The following is a 23,648-nucleotide window of genomic DNA, read 5'->3' on the forward strand; positions in this document are numbered from 1 at the left end:
TCCCAGCCTGGGACCTCCTTGCACTCAAGAGGCTTTGTACAGAAGACAGGATACTGCAGATGTGCATCTGTAGCAAATGCCAGCTTAAAAATACACAGGAATTACAGTTGAGGCTTCCTGCTCTTTCCCCTGCTACTCAGTCTCCCTCAGTGTCCCCATGTACTCAAAGGGGCAAAAAGGAAACTCCCACTTTTGCATTCTCAAATAATTCCAACTTTCTGTAGCAGATCCCCAGCACATAAGAGCAGGCCTAAGGCAGAAGGGGAGCATGGCTAACCTCTTCACAGCACATACACCAGTCCACTGTTCTTCCCCAGTTCCTCGGCCCCTCCCAGCCAGTCCCTTCCACTCACCATGAGCATGGCTTGCTGGTTGATAAAGGCTTGCTGTTGTGCTGCTAACTGGTTGGGATCTACAGCTGGAACCACAGGCTGGGGCATAACCATGGCTGTGGAAGACACACACATCTGCAAACATCCACAGGCAATTGCTCCCCACAGTGCCTGAGCATCAGCCCAGAGCTGAGTGTTTACTGTGCACCCAGCCTGACATCCAAATACACAGGCTCCATTAGGACACCCACTCTTCCATCCTCTTCCCCTGTATAGCTTCTGGAACACTGTTTTATTACCTGGCATAGGTGCAATGCCCCCAGCTGCTGGGACCACAGGCATGGCTGCTGGTATCCCCATCATTGAAGGCATGGGCTGGTAAACTGGTGCTTGAGTCATTCCAGAGAGGCCTAGAAGCAAAAGGGCACATACACAGTGCTTTTGGGGAATTTGGGGGGGATCAGTCCCACAGAACACAACACACAGGCTGGATACTCCTGATTCTTTCCACATGTGCCAAGCACAAGGACATGGGAGGGGTTTAGCTCTTCACACACACAGAACACAGCAAAACTCAAGTGGAAGAAGGAAATCTAAGAGAAACGTGTGGCCTGCCAGAATCTACAATAGTAGGATCCAGATCCTGCTTCTAGTGTAGCTTAGGACACCACCATCCTTCATGACTAAGCATGTAACTCTTGCCTTCATGTGATTACAAAGGGTTTCTCCTGGGGGCCTGGGAAAAGTACTCCGAGACCACCAGATCCATTGTGGTCTCTTTGCAGCAGCTAGCAAGGGTGAATAAACAAGCCCTGGCCTGGGTGGCATGTGTAGCATGTGCAGGAACTGTAGAAAGAAAGGAATTTCTCTGGTCCCAGCAGTCAAGTCCCACAAGAGGCCACAAAACAGAAATCCCACTGAGGGCAAAGCCAGCAGAGCAAAGGGCATGGATTTCAGTCTCAGAGAGGGGGGAGTCAACACACAGCACAGATCTACTGAACCATGGTGTCCTCACCAGTGAGTGACCCAGGGATGCCATGGAGAGATCTTCACATGTAAGTAGCCTTACTTACAGTAGACTGATGTAAGTAGCCAGATGAGTGACAAACTGGCCTCACACCAGTGATCTGTAAGAGGGCTTGTCATGCCCCAGAGCTTCTACCAGTAATGATCTGAACAGGACATTCCCCACCTTTCTGAAACAACTGGATGTGTTTCTACACATGCAGATTTCTCAGTACCATTAATATATCGGTGTTTGACTCCACTCCACTGAAACTTAAGTCTCAGCTTGACAGAAATGAGGAAAAGTAAAGAAATCAAACACACCAAAGAGAACCTCTATAGGGTTCAGACGTACTAACCCAAGGAATAGCTACAGATGATGGGAAAGTCTGTAAGGAAGCAATAAAAAAGGTAAAAACCTTTCCACGAAAAAGACAGCAACTATTTTGTGAAAGCACAAGATGAAGAGAGGGTGAATATGGGACTTACAAGTTTTGGCCTAGGGAAGAGGTAGCCTGGGTCAGAAGCAAAGTACCTGTTGCTTTGACTCCAAGACCAACCCAGAAGAGAAATTAAAAGCAGAACAAAGGTGGTACCCACACCTAGCACCTTCCCCAAGCATCTGTCTCCCAGAACCTGGGATTGAGGAGTGCAACTTCAGATGACCTACATTAAAGACCAATGCTCCTCATGAACCAGTTGAGCCCATGCAATAACTAACATTTAAGGGACTCCCTGACTTGTGCTTACTGAAGCTTATGTAGCTCCACATGTGTTCCCAGCTGTACCCACCCCCTTACAGACCTGTAGAAGGAAAGATTCCTCTCTGTGTGGGTCCAATCTTCCCACCTCCTTTCATGCGTCCAGTCAGACTCTCCCTGTTCTCCATATCCTGCATCAAGAAAAACCAGAGCTATCTGAGCTCAGAAAAACAGGCTTCCCAGGGGGAGAATCATCCAAAGGCACACCTGAGCTGAGCAGAGGCAGAGTCACTAGACAGAGGCATGTTTGAGGGACAGGAGAGCTGCAGAGAGGAAGTAAGAGGGAATATCAAGGCACTCACTGATACTCTGGAGCCTTGATTCAGCACTGTGCTGAAGAGATCATCCACATAGTGATCCAAGCCTGCAGGGGTCCTCGTGTCATCCCTCAGTCTCTGGTCTAAGAGCAGAGAGAAGTCTGATGACATGGCAGGTAAGGAACATTCCCCTATTAGACAGTCATGTTTTGGAGAGGATCCCCTCCTTGCTCTAAATCAAGAAGAATCACCTGTCTCCCCCTCTGCTCTGACTCCCTGGCTGGGGCACATCTGGCCCTTCCCAGTGCCACCCACAGTCCTGGGCAAGAGCTTACCTGGATGGAGACTGTTCAGTTCTGGAGGCAGGCTAGGTGGTGGGAAGGTAGGAGCCTGGATACCTGGAGCAGGAGGGATCCTGTTGAAGAGGAAAAATAGATGAGGACAACACAGAGTGCTGGGAGAAAGACAAGCCACTAGGTGACAGGGCCACAAGTGGTGGAGCAGGAGAATAACTTTACTCACAAATCAAGGTCAGAGTCGTGGAGGAAGCTTCTGTCCCTTTCAGGAGTGATGGGATACTCAGCTGAGGACTGAGAGGGGCCACTGAAGTTGCTGGTCTCCTCCATCTCTCCAATGAGGTCCAGCACAAAGTCACAGCCCAGCAGGTCCTGCCATGTGTTGCCAGTAAACATGGAGATAGACCACCCTCGAGACTTCTTATCACAGCCCCTGGTAACAGGGAAAGGAAGGAGAGAAAAGGTGATTAGGGTAAGCTGGGGAAAAGGAGAGAAAGGAAAACATTGCACTCAGTTTTTTCCTGCCTTGTATATCCTAGTTTAATCCCTAAGATTTAGGGTGTGAATCAACAATTAAGTGTCCAGGGTCAGGAAAAAAATATAATCACTCATGATTTGCTCTCTTTTTTGCATCATTTCTCTGAGGCTGCTCTGACAGACCATACTAGTTGCCCTCTTCCTGAAGATGTCCATAGTCTATGCACACAGAACTGCAAAATCACAGAATGGTTTGGAAGGGACCTTAAAGATCATCTAGTTGCACCCAGGCTGCCATCTGCAGGGACACCTTCCACTAGATCAGGTGGGTGAAGAAGAGAGCACAAGCCAGAGTGGGTGACTGTGTAATTTCTAGCTTGTAGCCCTGATCAGTTCGAACCCTAGAGCTAGTGACAGGATCCCTCACATCCCCAAATCTCCTCCCACCCTCTGGCAGTACCTTGCAGTCAGGAGCCAGCCTGCATACTGCTCCCCAGTCATCCAGGACTCCACTTCAGCTGAGAACTTCTCCTCTAGCACAGAAAAGAAAGTCAGTACACACAGACCCCTTGGCAGGACCCCCAACAATACCCAAGTTCTGCAGGGGACAAGCCAAGATGGAAAGTCTTGGACACTCTGGGGTCAGGGGATGTGGAAAGGACTGAAAACAGATGGAAGGCTCCACATGAACACATTTACATCCAAAATTACTATTTGATGGCACAGATTGGCATTTACAGCCTGACAGGTGAAAACCCTCACAATGCCTTTGTTCACTTGGGCCACCAGTTTGCTCACCAGAGAGGCAGAGCAGGGATGCTCTGCATCCAATCATGGAGCTTCTGAGCAGTCAAGAGGCAGCATAAGACAATATTTGAGATATGAAAAAAGCAGAAAGTCGCTGTAACAAAGGCAGTAGGTGCTGCTGCCTTGGCTATGCAGTAATGGATAACAGGAAAACTAGACCAGTAGAGATGCACAACCAGAATAGCCCTCTGTTGAGAGGGGCCCAAACCCAGAAGAATCTCATCCCTCAGCCTAAGTATCAGGTCTGAGGTCATTGCTCAGGCTTTGATAGTTTTGGGTATCGACTTAGATGCTTGAATCCCCCAGGGTTGTACACCAGCCAGAAGCAACTGGTGTTCAAATCCCTCTTTCCTAAGCTAAGGGAAGTATTTTCTGAACGCTGATTTCTGCCCTGGAAAAGTCCTCACAAACTATAAGATAGCAGAAGGGATGAAACAAGAGTTACCGTTAAAGGTATGAACATCCAGAATCATCTTCCCTCTCCTATGGTTTGCAGTCCACTCCAGCTGAGTGGGAGGGTAGGCCCGAGACGAGGCAGAGTCTGTGTGTTGTGCTGCTGTCAAGATCTTCCGCTGGCAGACAGCATTGTAGCCCTCTGCACCATGATCTGACACAAACCTAGGAAAAGGCAACTGCCTTCAGCACACTGCTCATCTCTCTTGACATTAACAAAAACATAGCTAGGACTTTTCTCCTCCTTACTTCAGCAGCGGCTTCTCCAGTGCTGGTGAAGGGGCAAAGCAGCTCAGCAAAGTTGTCATCAGGACCCATGCTCGCTGGCTCTGCTCCATGTCTGGGTTCTTCCATGTCTGGGCAACCACCTGACTGAAGATTTCATCACGCAGAGCCACATTATTCAAACCTCTTCCAGCAATGTAGTTGCCCAGAAGTACCTCCTGCCAGCCATGGAGATTCTTGTCACCAATGAACCGCAAAATCTAGAAACAGCCAAGAGAAAAAAAAAAAAGAGAGAAAAAGAGAATTTGAGAGCTGTACCCCTTGATCCCAAACTGTTGGTGAGGTGGGGTTGTAGATTCCAGGGTGTTCATGAGCCTAAGAAGACTAGCCAACACTGAGATCCAGATTTGTTCTCAGGGTTTGTGCACCATCTAAGTTCTGGGGAATCTGGGAGGCAGCGTTCATGAAGACTGGACCCTGACCAAAGGTCAGGATGGCTTCAGCCTCTTCTTAGTTATGCCTCTGACTCAGGACTTCTTGTGCAAAATAATTCCCCTTCTCTGGGGAGAGCTCAGATACACAAACAAGTTACACTAGGCTGTTTGTTACTGTGTATGATCCCAGGCTGCCTAGCTGGAAAGATATGTAAAAGAAATTCATTTGTGTGAAGATTATTTACATGTAACTCTCAGAAGGATTATGAGATTTACTTAGAAATTATCTGAAGTTTCATTCTGTTTTCAGAGAGTTAACATTAACATTTTTAAGAAGAAACAAGATTTACATCCACAGAGATTAAATAACACCACCCCCCTCATGCAAACACTACAGAATTAGGGTGTGGTTCTAGGTGTAGTTTTCTTGATGACAAAGTCCTTGCCTTTTTCCAGCCTTTATGCAACAGTTCACTGTCTTCTGTTGTCTAGTGACACAACAATATATTTACTATAAACCACACCATGGAAAAGATATGGCTTAAACTTTTTATGACTGACAGATAAGGATAAGTGCTTGAGAAGACAGATCTCTCTTACGCTCTCCTTGCTACTGAACCTGGAATGTCTGGAATTTAGCAGTCTGTATGTCCTGCCAAATTCTGAAGCTATATCACCAGGCAGTTCACTCTGATCCCCTTGGGCTGTGGCTGGTTTATGCCTCACTAAGAACACAGCAACCCAAAGGGGCTGCATGTGATCTCTGCCACACTGCTCCAGGGCCTAGAAGAAGCAATCATTTCCACTCTCCTTACACCACATGTATTGTAAGAACAGTAGCCACCACCAGCACCTTGTTAGATACGAGCATCAAAAGATTTTCTTATGCCCACCTGTTTTTCAACAAAGCCCTGGTCAAGCAAGACATCTCTTACCAGTTTGTTGACCTCCAGCGCGCTCTCCTGATGTTCAGCGGTCAGGCGGGTTAAGGGGTGCTGAAGAGGCTGCCCAGGGGCAGGGAAATCTGTCCTCTGCAAAGAAACAACAGGACAGAAATAGAGTTTGTTCCTGGTATTGCTATGACTAGGGTGTCTCCTAGCAATGAAGCATATGAAGCAATGAAGACATAAAAAGAGTTCCCACCTGGAAGTGTGATTTAATGAAGGAGGAGAAAGGATAGCTGTTGATGTTGGGTGGTAAGGAAAGGTCATCTTTGACCCTGACTTCTGGAGGTAATGTCTCAGTTATCTGGTTGTTCTGTGCTCTGTACTGACCTGCAAGAGAAAGAGGTCTTCTGTTGTAGCAGTTGGAAAGGCAGCCAGAACACATCCCAGGCACATGGCTAATGTGCATCTGACCTCGCCCAACCACCTGCACCAACCCACTGGCTCCAGGGACAACCAGTCCACCCCTGCTGCCCCAGACCCCTAAGCGGGCACATCTTCACTTTCTTGAGACCACAAGGCCCAGCTTCAGGAGAGAGCTTTTATAGCTCTGATCTTTCAGACTTCTCCCTGGTTAACACCCAGAGGACAATTAGCACCTGGAGCTTCAGTTCTATCAAAGAGAGTTTACAAGGCAGGAAACACCAAGCCCCTGCAGACATACTGCTGACAACTGTTCTGTCTACAAGTACATGAGAGGTCTTCACAATGAGGCACTGGATGAGGGATTTATCATGGATACAGGAGGAAACATCTTTCTAAATGAAGAGATTTCTGAAGGCAGCACAGCTTCTGTGCATTCCTCTGTCTCCAAAACCTGTCCACTGATGCTCTCCTCCTCCCTGTTTACATCCTTTCATTTTCAGCAGTTTCATGTCCCTGGAGCTCCTTTATATAGCAAGGCTCACTAGACCAGCTGATAGTCCCTAGAGGGGTATGCCATGAAATATGACAGATTTGGGAATCCAGAACAGTCTGCACAGTTCACAAGGCTCTTCTGCCCGATTGTATCTTACAGAAGGCCAAAGATACAGCTCTTATTTTGACAGAGGCCAACCTAAAGAGGCCAATCCTGCCTCTATGCATTGCACAGAGTTACAGAGGAAACAAAACTGCAAATAACTTGCAGTTAAAAATGCTGAAGATCAGGTCAACAACTTGGGAAATTATTTCAGTTAGTGGTATTATGATTATTTGAAAACAAAGAAACCTTTCCCTCCCAAGCAAAACATTTTCTTTAAATCATTACATTGATACATCATTAAGATGTTACATTGTTTCTACCTACTTCTATTTTAAAAAACAATTACATTTGAAGAAGTAATTTTTAATGAAAACCCAAAAATATTTCTTTGAAAGAGCCAAAATTGTAGTTTTGCTTCTTTACCTTCAATTTCCTTAAAGATTTTTGAGAAGAAAAAACATGGGTTTAAAGTTCTCATGCCACAGAAATCCAGCTCTGCAAGAGATCTGGGTTCATTAAACACTTTGCTATCACATAACTTTGACCAAAAAGGTTTGCACCATCCCTGTCATCAGTTCTATCAGCACAGTTCAGTAGGGTTGAAAAGATAACAAAGATATTGAAGTTTAATCTGGTTTTCTGCCCACTGGCCCAAGTCACTTTTCTGCCAGTCGTGTCGAGAAACAACAGACAACACCATTTGCCTTTATCATATTTACACTGCAATAATAATAAATCAAATACAACCCAGGTGACAAGCAGCAGACTGAACAAGCATGTCTTTAAATTGCTAGAAAACAAGGAAAATAACAGTAAAGTAAAACAGTGAAGGAAAGGGAGAGAAGGATGGAGGATTTCTCACCTTCAATTGACTGCAGGAGGGCAGCAAGCTCTGCAGGGATCTCCAGCAGCCCCACATCCTGTGGGGAGAGTGGGCAAGTCAGTCACTGGGGCACCAACAGTGAAACAACACACAAACCCTGAGCTGCTCTGTTGAATAAATCTGCCTGTGAAAGGCTGGCCAGAAAAAGGACTGAGCACCTGCGCAAAATCAGTAATTTCTGCCTATGCAACATTCAGTAACTTTACACATAGGGAAGTGTCATATTAACACAGGTATGTGACATGGGTCAGCATAGGAGGGAAAGGTGAGTAATGTCTTAAAAAAATCAACTGCCACAAGGGGAAGTGACAGGAAAAATTGATTTTCGTTGACTCATCTCTCATTATGAACAAGTTTGGCATATTGCACAGAAGAGATTGCAGTTGAAGGGTAAGTGCCATTTCCTCCTGCTCCTTTTTCTGTCATCTTAATTTTTATTTTTCAGCATCCAACAGTACTACAGCAGAAATAAAAAGAGATCTGATTCTAATCTTTGATGCATGCCGCTATTTTGGAGGCTCCTAAGAAAGCTCAGATCTGTACCTGGGTAATTCAGATGAAAATCTGATCAAGGAGCCTTGATTTTTTCACTGTTTTGCACTTTGCATGATACATGCATTTATGCAAAGTAGGAAGTAAATGGGCCAATGCAACACAGTTTATCAGCATCAATGTCTGTCCTCTACAACACCTTCCATAAATATATTTGTGCAAAACTGTCTTATTCCCACCCTTCACAACAGAACATGATTATCAAAGAGTCTTCCTCTGAGCTCCAAAGAACTGGTTCACTGCTAGGAACAAACATGGTACTTTGCTGCAGGACCACTTTATGATGCAGGACTATGCCCAGAGATTGGGAAACACTGAACTCATGAGATAATTATGTATTAGAAGGCTCATTATACCAGGCTAAACTGCATCATTGCTGCTAGATTCCAAGTATACACGTGGGCTCTGCACACCCTCCAGATGATTTGCTGTTTCCCAGCCAGCCTGGGCAGAGGAGGCATAGGGGAGGAACAACACCCTGAGAGTCTGGCTTGTTTTATCTCAGAATCCCCCAGACTATTTGACAACTTACCATTCCTTGGTTGGGACTGTTCTCTGTGTCACCACTGGCCAGGGACCTCCTTTGTTTCCCTTCCTCTAACTCCTGCTGTTAGGAGATGAAAAGGGGGTAGTGGTAGGAAAAGTTGTGTAAGAGCTCATCCTCAGCTGCTTCTGGGGGCAGACTCCATGGATGGGCTGGAGTTGGTGTCCTGCTCCACCAGATTAAAAGACAGAACAGCTCCAGAAATTTACTGGGACTCAGCACAGTATATTGAGAAGGAGATGCCCAGGCAAAGCCCTTAGCTTTGCTGCAACACTACCTGCCCTACACAAGAGCAAGAGCCTTCATAACGTGCCCAGCATCCCTGCCACACCATTCCTCCCTTGCCTGGCATTTGCTGTGTCTCAGGACAAAAGCACAGAGAAGCTGTGAGAAACATTCACCTGCCTCCTCCAGCTCCAAAGAGTATCGTAACACAGCCTGAATATGGATGGACAAACTTGTCCATGGAGAGCGACCCCTTTAGAAGGTGTGGGAGGGATACCAAAAGCCAAACTCCCTTGCAGGTCTGCCCTTTCCCATCCATTCTATTATCCCTCAGCCTCACTACTCACCTGACTCTTACTCCAAGATGGAAAAGGAGGATCTCTGTCTTTCCCCCTCTGTCTCCTGCTTGTCTGTGTTGCGGAATGGTGTGACTATATGGGAGGTTATGAGGGCTGGGCTGAGAAAGACAGTAGGCATGCTCAAGTCCAAAGGGCAGGGCTGTGGGGCGGAGGGAAAGGAGGAAATGTGCAGCAGGTGAACTTTGAGACCTTTATTGTTCCTACTGCATGTATGGAGACCTCAGCAAGCAAACACTGGAAGAACAGAAACTGTTTCAAGAGAGTTGTGCTGTTGTAGTTACCCTGGAGAAAGAAAAGCTGGATCGTGTTCAAGTAGGAAGGGGCAAGAAAAGGAACAGAAACACACACTGCTGTGAGTATGGCATGACACAAGGAACCTCTGCTGTCTTCCAACAAAACTGACCCTTAACCCTCTGCCCCATCCATTGCTGGTCATGCCAGCAACTGTACTGGGTTCCTCCCTCATGAAGCTATCAGCTATAGGGATGTTAGTTGCTACTCTACGAATGAGTGGTCTGATTTCCTGTTTTCAATTTTCAATAGCTTGTACAAAATACATTCAACCCCTTTAACAGCACCATGGCTCTCTTCTGCGCATAATTTTCCATCTTCTCAAACCCGTGCCATCCTGTTCTCACCCCAACTACAGGCCCAGCTGATTTCCCAAAAGCCAAGGATTTCAGAAGCCTGAGGCTGTTGTCAGGAGTCTGGGGAAGATCGCTGCAGACTGAAAAAATCTTGCATTTCAGCCACCATTGGGGAAAACACAAACAATTGAAATGGACTACTGAAAAAGAAAGATGAAGGATTTGAGCAGAACAGCAGCTCTGAAGGCCACCAATGGAATAAGCTCATGTCTTGTGTCAGGCAACCTCAAGAACCTCACATACACAGTCAGACGAATCAGCTGCATTTGTACTACCTTTGCCAATTTTGAACTTTGTCTAGAGAGAGAAGACTCCAGTCTCTGTGGTTCCTTCATTTAACTAGATTTATGGCAGCCAGAGAGTGAAGGACACCTCACTGAATCATTTCCAATAAACTTCCCAAAGCTGTCCCTGCCCTGGCCTCACCCAATCACCAACTGTCTTTACCTAGGACAGAAACGGTTCCTGTAGTACACCTGGTCCTGAGAAGAGTGTTGTTACCTGACAGTGCTTCCTCCTTCGAATCAAAGTTCTGGAGATTAAAATCATGGTATTAAATTGCACCAAAGTCTTCTTCAGCCTCCTGTAACGCTTTCTGGAGGGATGAGAAAAGAGAAAAATTGCTAATAAGGGGAAACATCAACAAAATTTAGGCAGACCATGGACTCAGTTCAAGGGTATGGACCAGAGAGAACATGAATACCAATCAGCCAGGCCAGATTCAGTCTTACTGCATTAAGCCTAGTCCTCTCTTAGATGTTTTCCCTACATCATTTACATCACAGTATCAGCCTTAGCACAGCTAAAAAATAGTTTTGACAGCAGTTGTTTTTCCCCTAGAACATCTGCTCTGTGTCAGGAACCAGGCTGGGAATTTCCAACTCAACCATTCCAGTAACAGGATACCTCTCTGCAGAGTGGGCCAGGAGCCTACATGAGGAGGGGCCTGGCCAGACACACATCCCCACCATGCTGTCCTAAGCAAGGCTAAAGGGCTGTACCTGGCCTGGCCTTTGACTCCTCACCTTGCCTGGTAACCTCGGAAGTGAGCCTGGATGATTGTGACTTTCTCCTGAAGGAGACGGAAGCGTCTGCGGCGAAGGAGACGTCGGACTTTCCTTTGCAGAGTAACAACAGCCCAGCTCTGCCTCTGGTTCCATTGCCTCTCCAGAAGCTGCCTGGCCTTCTCCTTCAGAAAGACCTGGGCAAAGGGAACAGCTCTTGACCCACAAGGAAAACAACCAGCTTCTCTTAAGCATTGCTGAATAATAAAAGCTGCTGGTTTATCTCTTTGTAGCCTTTAAGGCTCCTTGCTAAGGAAACTGCACACCCTTAATTGGGGAAGGCAGGAGGCGCAGGGGAGAGATGGATTCATTTGTGGAGGACAGAGAATCAGGGAGTGATAAAGCTTAGTAGGCAGAAGCCCAGATCTCCACCAAGGAATGCTGGGTAGACAAAGGAGTTGGCCATGCTACTACAGCAGCCTGGAGCCAAAGACTCCCGCTCCTTTAGCTAAAATGCTGTAAATCCCTCCTTCATAGTTGAGACAAGAGACAAGCTGCCCACTGTCCATTGACAGCCAGTGAACAGATGGCTGGGCCTGTGCAGTTGAGATGCGATTCTCTGTAGGCATCACCTTTGTTACTCCAATCTGATAGAGATCTGAGGGGTTCCCCACCACATTAGCCAGCACTGCCATGCAGCCTTCTCTCTCCTCCAAGCAGCTGTGCCTTCGTTCAACCAGGTGGCCATATCTGGAAGGTGAGGTGTTGGTAAGATGGAAGCCAAGGCTGTAACAAGCCTTCAGAGGAGAACAAATCACAATGTGCTGACCAGTTCATCCAGGCTTTGAGTGGCTGGGGCATCCCAAACCAGTAGACCACTGTACCTGGCTAGGAAGTTGTGGAATGAAAGACGGACTGGGTATCCCTCCTTTCTAACGTGGATAGCCTCCAGTATCCCAGAATGCCGCAGCTGACAAGTGACATACTCCACATCAAAGATATTTGACAGCTGTGAATATAAGGCAGAATAAAAAAGTAAATAAGAAATAAAGAAAAAAGAAAGGAGGCAGAAGGCAGAGAGCTTAGAAAGGGTTTCCTTTTATTGTCTTGTCCTTGAGAGTTCTTGCCACGGCCTATGGGTAATGGAACACAAAACAACACATCCTTTGGTGTCCAACTGACAATGGGTTCTTATCCTCCAGCATGTGGTCAGGTCACAAGGAAGGGTGAGGGACAGAGAAAGGGGAAAAGAAATTTCAAGCTATCAAATGAAATAAAGTAGTCCAAACCCCAACAGTGCAAGGATAGCTACTGGAGACGACTGGGCTTCAATGAACTGAGGGACTCTGTAAGGAGCTCAGGGTGATGACCTACCTTTTTGGGATTAGGGGTGATGCACCGAATGAAAAGAGCATGGCTCCTGCAAAACAAAAGGAAGAACCCTTCATCATCCTCCTCTCTGTGCTGACCAGGGAAGACTTCACACACTTGGGGGTGCAGCAATCAGCTCAGAGCAGGGGTGACACCATAACAGTATCTCACCTTCTCAGCTTGGCTGTGAGGTCCTGCAAGGACTGCTGGAATTTGGACACCAGTGTGGAGGCCTGAGGCTTGAGCCCTTTGCCTCTGGCCCCCAGCTCCCTCTGCTGACTATAGGCAGCTTTAGCCTTCTGGAAAATGTGAGACACCACCTGCAAAAACAAAGAAATTACCAAAGGTCCCTGAAATACTGGGAAAGAACAATCTCTTCTACCTGAAACTGGGGGACTATTCTCCTTTGCCTCTAGCAGTGCCAGGAACCCAGCTCTACCCTCAGGCAGTCTGTGCATGTTATATATAAAATGCACCAATTTTGGGCAAAGATAACTTGCTCAATTCCCAAGTGTCCTTCAGTAGAACAAAACTCCTCAGTTCTCCTGACACCTAATCAGGATCTTTCTGCTTCTCACATGAAAGCAATAAGTGGTTTGTTAGGTGTTGCAAGAGAAATCTCCATCCTGAACAGTACCTTGAGGCGGCTCTGGGAGAAGATATCCAGCACCTCTGGCCGCAGCCGGTCACGGTTTTTATTAAGAAACTTGTGGACCTGCAGAGGCAAAATCTGATTTAATGCACTATTCAGACCACCAACTAGACAAACACTCATCTCACACACACCTTGACCTGGAGCACAGCTGGAGAGGTGGAGCAAGGGGAAAGTCCTAGAGAATGGAGCTTGCTGCCACCAGGAGCGGAGGGGACAATGACTTCTGCTTTCAGGAGAGATTGCTCTGTTTCTCCTTCACATTGCCCAGCAGGCTCTGACCCCCCACTTTATTTCAGCAGCAACACCCTTCCTGGATTTCCAGGGCTCTGAGACAAGTGATGTAGGCTGTTGTATAGCTGAGGCCGTTACCTATTTTGCTTCTTCCTGGAGGCAGCTTAGTTGCCTCTCCCAAAAGGAACCTCCTTGTTTCTGATAAACTGATGCTCTAGGGAGATGTGCAGTTACAAAGAGAGGGTTTGGATCACAGCACTCAGAGCTGGTCCATCAGGACATCCACAGTGTGCTTCCAAGCTGTCCTATTGCTCCAACTGCTCAGAGCCCCCTGCCAGCTCACCTGATAGGTGACAGGGCCTGCATAGTGCTTCACAGTGAAGACTGGCAAAGGCAACTTGGGTTTGGTGTACCAAGGGCTGTTTCCATGATGGTAATGACACTTCTGGAGGAAAGTGTGGTCGGTGGCCTGCAAAGGAGATGACAAACATGTTTTCTGTTGCTGCAACATATTCAGTAGCCTGAAAAGATGCTGTTAAACCAAAGGTAAAAACATCTAATACTTGTGTGAACACAGCCCCTGTTCAATATGCATAACTGCCTCACCACAACCATCCTGTGAAAGGGACCACATAAGATGTAAGAGATTCTCACCTGAGTCAGTGAAGTCTGGTCATCAAGGATACTCAAGATGCCATGGGGCTTTGCAGCAATGAAGTCTAGGCATGACTCTCTGTACATCTTGGAAATAGGAATCCAAGCTAACTGCTCTTGGCTATATTCCTCCTGTATGTCAAAGAGCAACCAGTCAAACCCAGCCACGCAAACAAATGGAGGGAGTTAATTGAGGAATTTGAGCTATTCATCAGGAAGCTGGTGTTTCCCTGCAGTTACAAACTTGCCTAGAACTACCTGGTCTTGCCTTATGAAACTTCTTCTGAAGCCACTAATTATTTTTCTAATTTAAAAGAAGAAGGTTGTTAAGCAGCGTGACAAGTGAAGCGTAAAAGGCAACAAGTCTGATGAATACAATTCCATCTCCAGGTGGGCATCAGTGGTACATAAAATCATACCATGAATCTACCAAATAGGCTTTAAAATTACCCGGAGAGATCTAAGGTTCTTGATCCTGACCAACTCATAAAATCCATAAAAGAGAGTCAGGCACTTAGAAACAAACCTTCCCTTAATCTACTACAGAATGAGTCAATAATATTACGTAGCCAGCTCTTTGGACTAGGATTCCATGGGTATGGCTTGAGAGGGGCAGGTCCATTGAGCTTCCTGCTTCCCCACTAAAGGATGCTCTCCAGCTGAGGCTGCCTCTGCTCATTCCATATTTGCTGCCTTTCACCTCTTGGCTTGAGTCCCATTTACCTCTTCCTGGGCAATGACAGTCTGGCTGAAAAAATGCTGGAGGTGCTCATTGGCAAAGTTGATGCAGAGTTGCTCTAAGCTGTTCACACCTAGATCCTGCAAAGACAAAAAGGCATCATCATGTCCAACCCACAGCCCTCGCAGGAGGCTACATCTTCGGTGAATCATGCACAGTACCAGATGATGCTGAAATGAGCTGCTGGCTCAGGCAGCTTCAATAAGGGTGAATGAATCTGAGAAATCATCTTATGTCTGGTTTCCAAGCTCTCAACCTGGTTTATTGACCAGACTGAACAATAAGAGGCACAACAAGCTGTGAAGGAGAGATCTACTTTTGGATGCACACCCTCACCTGTATATACTCCACCATTTTCAGCATTCATCAGAACACACAGATTGTAACAGGAACCCTAAGTAGAAAACTCACAGGTCCCCAGGAGCTCACTGGGATAGAGATGCGGTTGTTCGCCTGCCACAGGGGTAACCATTAATGACCCAGAACTCTAGAGGCTACCCTAACCTCAATTTCAAAAAGCAACACCACCTCTGCGGGTGCAGAAAGGACTCTGAGCTGCTTTGACAGAAATTTGTGTACAAGTGAACATTCTAAGAGACTTAGGGGGTTTTGTCAAACCTTTAGGTGACACTCAAACCATGGAGCTGAAATCCTCATGCGTCCTTGGTTTCTAAACTCCAGTTTAGAACACAACTTGGTTTCTAAACTCCAGTGCACTTGAGAAAAGACAGGTTTGATCTGTATTTAACACAGCATATGAGCTAATTCAATGGGCCAAGTTTGTTGAAAGTGCTGTTTTGGTTCTGATTTAAAACCACATCATTTTCCTCTTCCTTAAAATGATAGAACTAAAGCTGTGTGCACTACCTATGCAGCACCATACTGGTCAGCTCATTCAAAAATACCAAACATGCAAGACTGACATGGTGAGAGCACCAGAAACCCATGTATTGAGACTAGGCTGTTAGCTGCTTACCATGGTTAGGAATCCACTTGCAATCCACGCAGTCCTATGTACCTCAGTATTCTACCTAGGTCATGCAGTCATGGAAGACTATGGGCTCCTCAAGATAGCAATTAATAACAAGAGTCTATAGTAAAAGTGTTAAATCACATCCTGAAGGAGCACTTCTCTGCTACCTCTGAAAAAAATCCCAAACAAATACCTCTGCAAACACAGACATATACATTACATGGTAGTTATCTTCTGCTTTGCGGAAAAAAAGAAAACCAAAAAGAAGACCTACCCATCAGACACCCTCCCATTTCTGTCAGTGACTAAGGAGAAGCAGCACACATACTTGCAGTCCAGACAATACCAAGAGAGTAGGAAAAGCAACCTCAAAACCATGTATGTCCACAATGCCCACGGCACAGTCTGATTCCCAGGGAGCCAACCACTCATTGATCCTCAGCAGCAGCCACTCAAAAAGCAGGTAATACAGAGTCTTGGCAATGGAATCCCTAAGTAGGACAGGGGAGTAAAAAACAGTTACTACAAAGACAGCACCCTTGGGTGCACCTCATCAACCCAAGACAACAGTAGAAGTCACCTGGCATCAATGGCTCCTTCTACAGACAAAGGAGTGAAGATCCGATCATAAGATGTCACCTGGATACATAAAGAACTGGAATTTACTGTTATTGTCTCACAGAGACATTTTTTAGAAATCCATAAGGAAGTTGGCCCACTTCATATGTGGATTTTTTGTCTATTTGGCCTGAGAATTTACCCAGGTATCAAAGGCAAAAGTAAAAATGGAATTTTGCTGCCACATTTCAGGGTAGGAGTCAGCTGGCCAAAGCCTGAAGCCACCTCAAGTCAGAAAAGAGCCCTCCCACATATGAGTTCTGCCATCATTACAGAGCTGCCTTGAGGGCAGTGAACTTGAGCAGATCCAGCACAGCAATCATTTTACTCCTGCTGTTACCTCCCACATTTTGGACCTTCTAAGGTGGTGGCCCTTCCTCTGGTAGAGCACTGGACTAGGGAATTTCATGCTTCAGGATGAACGAGAAATCCCAAAAAAAGGTACTCACAGTGACCCGGTGAGTGACAGCACTTTGCAGGAAATCTGCTGAGACACATAACAAATTGGCCACAATCTGAATCTCAGTGTCACTGGCGATGGCTGCATGTTCATAGGATTCTTTCTAAATAATGGAGAACAGCAGATTCAACTATGGATGGGATCCTAAGCTCCACTACTATTAATATTCTCAACAGCACCTCAGCTGCAAATAAAACACCAGCATCTAGGTTCATTTTGGCTCCTCAGCCACCCAAGCTCTAATAATCTTTGGTTGCCTCCCATCTTCTGTCCCTGCCTAGGTCAGTCTAGAGCCTAATATCAGAATAAAAGAATAGGCTTCAACAGTTATATCTTCCATCCAGAATAACATCCCTGGTCCCACCACATGGGATAACAAGAGTGTTCAGCACAGACAGCCCATTCCCCAGCTGCCCAGGGTTAGTGTACCTCATAGGAGGTAAAGCAGATATTCCCCAGTTGCAGAATGGCAGCCAGGACAGCCCAGGTGGAGGCCAGCTGATCCTCTGAGAGGCTGATTCCCTCCAGAGCTTGCACCAAGACCAGAAAGTCCTGACTGTCCTCCTTCCCCAGGATGTCACATGCTCTGCCCTGAGAGAATAGAGAGAGAACACCGTGGTCAGCCCCTTTTGCCCCATGCTGGAGCTAAGCTACCAGCAGCAATCTTCAGAGAAAGAGTTCAATGTTTTTATTTAAGATTCCTCCAGTTCTTAAAAGATCAAAGACACCACTAGTGGGGGCTCAGCATTCATGACAGCCAAGTCTGATTTTTTCTCTGGAGTTTTAGGGAGTAAGATCTGTCTTGCCCACACATGCTTTTTTATTATGGTTCCAGTATAGGCACTCCAGCTACCCCTTGCCTGCAGCTAGAGTGCAGCTTGAGAGAAGGGATGACACAATCTACTCCCAAGTCAGTCATGTCAGAATTGCTATGTGAAATAACACCAGAACCAAATGTATCAAAGCAAATTGGTTCCTGTGCACCTAGAGAGCCATCCTAGGTTATAGTCTCACTCACCTCTCTCACAGAGCTTCACTACAACATGGACACATCACTCTTATCCTTCTTGTGCTTTTCTTGTGCATGTGGACACTCCTAACAACTGACTGTAACCCTACACTTCATGGAAATCCTGGGTCAAGGGGATCTATAGAACCTGTTTGTGTGCAAGGGCATTCTTTGAGAAAAGTTTCCCAGATTCAGCTGAGGACAAGAGTAAGGCCCAGGCAGCCCTTGGGCTTCTTCTTGCCAGGACAAAGCCAAGAGAGATTTTTGTCAGTCTTTGCTAACTTCTTTACACATGATCTAATATTTTTCCCTTCTCCACACCAGGCTGAGACACTGTTAACTATCACGTTGAAGAGTTTAGTTTACAATACAGATCTTCTGCCAGCTAAGAATATTACCCCATTAAGGGTTGGGCCCTTAATTGCCCTCCATCCTTGAGTCATTAATGGTACTTGTCCGTTCCTTGCCTGAAGGAAAGATGATAGCAATCAAGGATTCCTCTCATGACCACAGCTGCTGTAAAGGGTTTGCCCACCTGGGAAAGCTGCCCCACACAGCTGAAATGGGAAAGATATCTTGCTAGTGCTGTGAACTGCTAAGTACAGAAAACATTCCTAAACAAAATAAACTAGGCTCCAAGATGATGGCTTGCCCTAAGTCTAGTGAACAATTTTCCAATTTAAATAGATTGTATTCAGCAGTACACTTCAGTGGTTTAAAATTTCCACCCACTTTCTCAGCCAATTAAGTAAGTTTTTAGCCAAAGTTAGGAAAGAAAGATCCTCTACTCTTTTCAGTCCCACGATAAACGGCAAACCAAGGAAACGAGAAAAGGTTTTCTTCACCACACGGTGGAGCCATGGGCATACACGATGACTCCTTTTCAAAAAGTCCTTTGTGAGCAGAAGGGGCGTGAAAAGTGAGATAAAGATCACATAAGAAACAGAGATAGTCTTTCTTAGGTGGGGTGTGAGAAGGAGCAAAGCAGATTTTAGCACAGTCCTGTGAGGGGCACATCAGGAAGGAAGTAAAGTTACCAGGTGTCTCACTAAACTAACTGATGTCTTGGCCATTTCTCACTATCGACTGCTGCAGAGCATCCTCCTCTCACTCACCTGATTCAGGTAAAAGTAAGACTCTGCCTCTTGCAAGTACAACTCCTCTTTCTGCTCCACAGACATCCCAGCCAGTAGTTCATAAAACACATGGTAGTTCCTCTCCCCAAGGGCCTGACAGGAGACACAGTTCAGAGTTCATAACCAGTTCTAAAACCCTCGGGAATACATGCTGCCACAAACTAAACACCCACAGAACACAAGTCTGACATTCCGAAGTTAAGCAGATGAGGCCAGAAGCCACTCAAGAACTATTTCATTTGAGAAGTTTCCAGGGTTTTTTCTCACTGACACCTTAAAAGCATTGCATATGAGAGCAGTCCCTTTCACACAGCTCCCATATCTGACCTTTCCACACTCAAGACATTAAGAGAAAATACTTGAGGAAAGATTTAACTTTTAGTAAGCCCTAATAAATGGCTTAATTCAACCTGTTTGAGACAGAGTGACCTCCTATTTTACTGAAATAAAGTGATCACCTTGTGCTACATAGAGGGAACATATTTCTTGCTAACAGAAAAAAAAAAAAGGGAGGTATTTCTTATACTTATTCCCATTCCTGTTATTTAACAATAAATTTAAGATTAAATATGAATAAGGGAGAGAAGAACTCCTCTAGGAGGAAGGGTGTCATTGGTCCTCACCTGAAATACCACACGAGACTTCTCCAGCAGGTACTGGGAGATGGATGTTCCCACCACCATGCCACTGAGCATAAGACAACAACAGATCCTGTCAGAAGGTAGTGACATTTCTCTGAGGGTTTAGCAGAGGGGGCTGTTGCTGAGAAACAAGGGTATGACCTGACCAACTTGGTCTGAATTTTGAAGCTTTCCAGCACTGGTGTTTTGGATCAGTCTGTTACAGAAAAAACAGCTATAAAACATAGATTCAAGATTAGGGTTCTGAACAGCCTCCAGAGGACAAAGGAGTTTGGACTTGAATGATCCTCACAAGGTTTGTCCTGAAGATAGTCCAGGGAATATGCCATGCCCCTTCCCTTCAGAAACTGGAAAACCACAAGAGTCTCAGAAAACCTCCTGAGCTGCTGCAAATGGTTAAGAGCTTATAGAGAGTTAGAGAAAGGCATTATGTGTATTTGGCATTTTTACTGTTGCCTGTGTGAATGTTTGTGGCCAGTGTTGGAGACACAAGATTCTATTAGATGGCTTCTTGGTGTAAACCAGTTCAGCCATTTTTATATTCTTAATATATCACCCGTCTTGAGAGGTCAAGATCTATTATTTTGTGGAGGAAACCTAGAAGCAAAATAAGGGTATAAACTCACCCTCTTCCTATCCTCTTGATAACAATAGAGTAGGGGAGGGAGGTCTATTGCATAAGCTGAGAAGGAAAGAATCCCAGGATGTTCCTTTAGCTTACTGTTGCAGATAGACATTCAGAAGCTTTCCAAAACGGCTTGAATTGTCATTGAGGATGGTTCTGGCATTCCCAAAACTTTCCAGGATGGGTAGGACACTACAGGGCTTAGAAAAAAGAGGAAGAGAACACTTCAGTAGGAATCACAGGTTCTAAAATCCAGAACGGATTTAAGTAATCAAAGAAAAAAATGGGACTTGACTGAAATAATTATTGCCTGGCTAAAGTGTCTCTTAAAATTTATATTGGTATCATTACCTCTTAGCCACAGGTGAGTTGCTGTATGAGCTCTTTACCTTCACTGCTATCATCTTTCACTTGTACTCTGTATTTGTTCAAATTCAGTTCCCAAACACCACTATAAGGTCTCTAAGACAGGAATCATCAGCCATTCTCAGTTGTGTCTTACCTTTCTGATCCTGTGGCTGTCTGGTCTCTGGTACAGCATGGTCAGGTATTGCACAATAGCTTTGGCAGCTTCTGTTTTACCTGATCCACTGTGCCCACTAGAGGAATAAAAGGTAAGGAAGCTGGCATCAAAACAGAATTACCTAATGTAGACATATTAGAGGACCTGTTTACAGTAGATCAGTGAAGTTGTACTGATTTACAACAAATGAAGATGACATACTGTTTGAAACACTGAGATAACTTGACAGAATAAGCCCAAGTAAGATTCCACTTTGGAATGCCAAACACCTTCTCTCGCACACCTTCAAAATTATCTGAAGCTAAATTCAAACTGTATTTGCAGAGTAAAATAAAAATCCATCTTGTATCTTTTCCCTACTGACAGCCTTCACTCAAGAGCCAGAATGAAAAACTCTTGAACAGTGAAATACAAAGAACATCTTACAAAAAGAAATTAACAAGCTTGCAGAAAAGTACTGTTGCTTCCTACCTGATGATGACACACTGCTCTTGCTCTGATGATTGGGAGAGCGTGTAGGCCATTTCTGCTATGGCAAAGATGTGTCTAGATGTTCAAAAATAAAATCCCAGTTAACTGACCTCACATTTCTACCTCACAAATACAGCACCAAAGTATTACTCATCAGTGATCCACATTAGAGATGGGCCAGTATCTTAAGCTGAGAAATACGAGGAATCAAGGAAATCCAAGCTTTATTCTTTCCTGACATCAGGTTAATACCATTTTACAAGCTAATGCAAAGTTCAGGTTCCTCCTGGATCTCTTCAACCTAACCTGAGTACTGCTCTGTGTCGTGGTGTTTAATATAAGGGAGAGCAGTTTAATGTATGACCTGCACTAGAGGAACCTGTGTTGCTGGCTCTGGTAGGGCTGCAGCTGTGTTAGCAGTGGGGAGCACATAGTGCCAGAACTCCTCAGGTGCAGTCCCAGCAAGCACTGACTTCAGGACCTTCAAGCAATACTCAAGAAACCTGACCTACAGAGTTTTAACTCTGTATCATTACAGGTCCAAGCAACCACAACTTTACCAAATGGATTGCTCATTTCCTGTGGTATTCATCTTGCTCTGTCAAGCAGCTGCAGGAAAATAAAATACTTTCTGGAGCACAAGCAGAACAGAGTTTAAGGAGTTATTTGAGAAAGAGATACATACGGGGCATTTTTTGAGAGTGTCCCTTGCTGGTACTGGGTAGCCACATCTTCAGAGTAGATATTGAGGTCTTTGAAAGGATTCACAGAAACCAAAATTTGCCCGATGTAAGTCTAGGACAAAAATGAGGGAAAAAAGGATCTGGTGGCTTCCTAGAATTTTCTGAATAAGGCATGCAACTGAACACATGTATTAATACAAAGACTAAAATGACTTTTAAAGGAATACTGTCTATTCTGACTATACTGCCAGCTTATTCAGAGCATAGCACAATTCTTCAGTAGTCATTTTCAAAGCCCTCTCATTAATATTTTGGGATAAGTGTGCACTCACTGGTCCATGGACATCTTCACTGATCACTGTCTATTCTCCAGGGGATTACAGGCACAGGCCTGAACACCTGAGCCAATAAACAAAAAAGAGAACAGTTAACTGTCCAGAACTAGGTCTGGGCTGCAACACTGTGAAATGTTTGCAGAAACTCTGAAGTTTCTTAAGATTCACAATTTTTATTCAGAACTGCTTTGCTAAGACCAGAGAGTTCCACTAGGAGCAGCTGAGGCTAAAACTGAATCCAGCTATACTCATGGGCTGATAACAAATACCAAAATTCAAGAGAAACTCTGAACTTCCAGATTTTATCGATTTTCTGAGCACTTATTGCTGTGCCCAGTAATGAGTGAGCTCTTGAGCTACTTGGTGCATTATTAAAGCTTGATGGAATGATAGAAAATATTTTCTCTTCAAGCTCATTGTTCAGAATGAATAAGCACTGAAGAAAAAAACCCCAGACACAAACCACACTACCCATACATAAATTAGATTGCGATGGAACCTCTTCTTCAGACACAGCAGAACTGAGCTCTCACAGACTTCCCTACAAACAGAGGAAAGGACTTGTCAGCCATAAACTTCACTTGCATGTGTTAATAATAACCTTTCTGCCCTCCCAGGGATTTTGTAGGAGGCTCAGATCTGAAACAATTCACTGCCTTCACATGGTTCCAACATGTCCAGGATTAAACACATCAGAGAGAACAGCCAAAGCTCAAAATATCCAGCCTGTTCATCTCCATGCACACAGCCTTTACAGTTGTTTCCTTCAACAGGATAGCAAGGGTAAAGGGTGCAGCACATGTGATAAGCAGTGTTAGGTGCTCCTGTTTTAACAACAGCTGTGAACCCACAATTTAAGAGCTGTCAAAGACGTAGGATGTCAGTTTGCCATAGCTGAAGGCAATGGGAGTCACTAAAGCCATAGATGTGAGTAGACAAACAACACAGGAAGGTGCTTCTCATCCTGCAAGTCTTGCTGACTCACCAACCACTTCATGCAACAATGGTATGTCAAATTCCCAGTTCTGTCCCCCTGCAACACCACAAGAGTCACAAAGCTCCTAAACCTCCTTCTTTCTATCCATGAAGCATATTTCGAGTTTTTCTACAACCCATTTCAAGACTGGGTACCATTTAACAGGAGAGGCAGAGTTCCCTACATGCATCTATAATAGTCTACTAACTCAGATGAACTGCTCTCCCTCTCTCTGGTGTGCAACTGCAGAGATTCCATGTGCACTGTCTGTTCAGCAGAGCTTGGGGACACAAAAGTCAGGAGTTCCCTCTGCAGTTGTGCTCCCCCCATCTGATTCACTGTATGTTCAGAACTTAATCATGCAATTCAGCAATTTTTC

General features: G+C 45.2%; 1 protein-coding gene across 1 annotated transcript in view; it reads right to left on the bottom strand.

Annotated features, from left to right (window-relative positions):
* Positions 1 to 23,648, bottom strand: part of MYO15B (myosin XVB) — a 41,940-nt gene that overhangs the window by 15,643 nt on the left and 2,649 nt on the right. The window contains exons 3-35 of the mRNA XM_051635228.1: positions 22,771 to 22,834; positions 21,961 to 22,070; positions 21,276 to 21,350; positions 20,784 to 20,880; positions 20,378 to 20,481; positions 19,639 to 19,702; positions 18,995 to 19,108; positions 17,300 to 17,461; positions 16,860 to 16,973; positions 16,373 to 16,431; positions 16,121 to 16,283; positions 14,804 to 14,899; positions 13,770 to 13,895; positions 13,178 to 13,255; positions 12,712 to 12,860; positions 12,544 to 12,589; positions 12,054 to 12,178; positions 11,802 to 11,919; positions 11,191 to 11,366; positions 10,667 to 10,760; positions 8,923 to 8,997; positions 7,818 to 7,875; positions 6,191 to 6,321; positions 5,983 to 6,078; positions 4,638 to 4,873; positions 4,381 to 4,553; positions 3,589 to 3,661; positions 2,879 to 3,084; positions 2,691 to 2,774; positions 2,401 to 2,498; positions 2,142 to 2,229; positions 632 to 742; positions 354 to 448 (exon numbers count right to left, since the gene is read on the bottom strand). Of these exons, the coding sequence (XP_051491188.1) occupies positions 354 to 448; positions 632 to 742; positions 2,142 to 2,229; positions 2,401 to 2,498; positions 2,691 to 2,774; positions 2,879 to 3,084; positions 3,589 to 3,661; positions 4,381 to 4,553; positions 4,638 to 4,873; positions 5,983 to 6,078; positions 6,191 to 6,321; positions 7,818 to 7,875; positions 8,923 to 8,997; positions 10,667 to 10,760; positions 11,191 to 11,366; positions 11,802 to 11,919; positions 12,054 to 12,178; positions 12,544 to 12,589; positions 12,712 to 12,860; positions 13,178 to 13,255; positions 13,770 to 13,895; positions 14,804 to 14,899; positions 16,121 to 16,283; positions 16,373 to 16,431; positions 16,860 to 16,973; positions 17,300 to 17,461; positions 18,995 to 19,108; positions 19,639 to 19,702; positions 20,378 to 20,481; positions 20,784 to 20,880; positions 21,276 to 21,350; positions 21,961 to 22,070; positions 22,771 to 22,834 (3,658 nt within the window). The remainder of the gene's footprint in view (positions 1 to 353; positions 449 to 631; positions 743 to 2,141; positions 2,230 to 2,400; positions 2,499 to 2,690; positions 2,775 to 2,878; positions 3,085 to 3,588; positions 3,662 to 4,380; positions 4,554 to 4,637; positions 4,874 to 5,982; positions 6,079 to 6,190; positions 6,322 to 7,817; positions 7,876 to 8,922; positions 8,998 to 10,666; positions 10,761 to 11,190; positions 11,367 to 11,801; positions 11,920 to 12,053; positions 12,179 to 12,543; positions 12,590 to 12,711; positions 12,861 to 13,177; positions 13,256 to 13,769; positions 13,896 to 14,803; positions 14,900 to 16,120; positions 16,284 to 16,372; positions 16,432 to 16,859; positions 16,974 to 17,299; positions 17,462 to 18,994; positions 19,109 to 19,638; positions 19,703 to 20,377; positions 20,482 to 20,783; positions 20,881 to 21,275; positions 21,351 to 21,960; positions 22,071 to 22,770; positions 22,835 to 23,648) is intronic.

Source organism: Apus apus, chromosome 17 (genome assembly GCF_020740795.1).
Source record: "Apus apus isolate bApuApu2 chromosome 17, bApuApu2.pri.cur, whole genome shotgun sequence".
NCBI classification, from domain to species: domain Eukaryota; kingdom Metazoa; phylum Chordata; class Aves; order Apodiformes; family Apodidae; genus Apus; species Apus apus.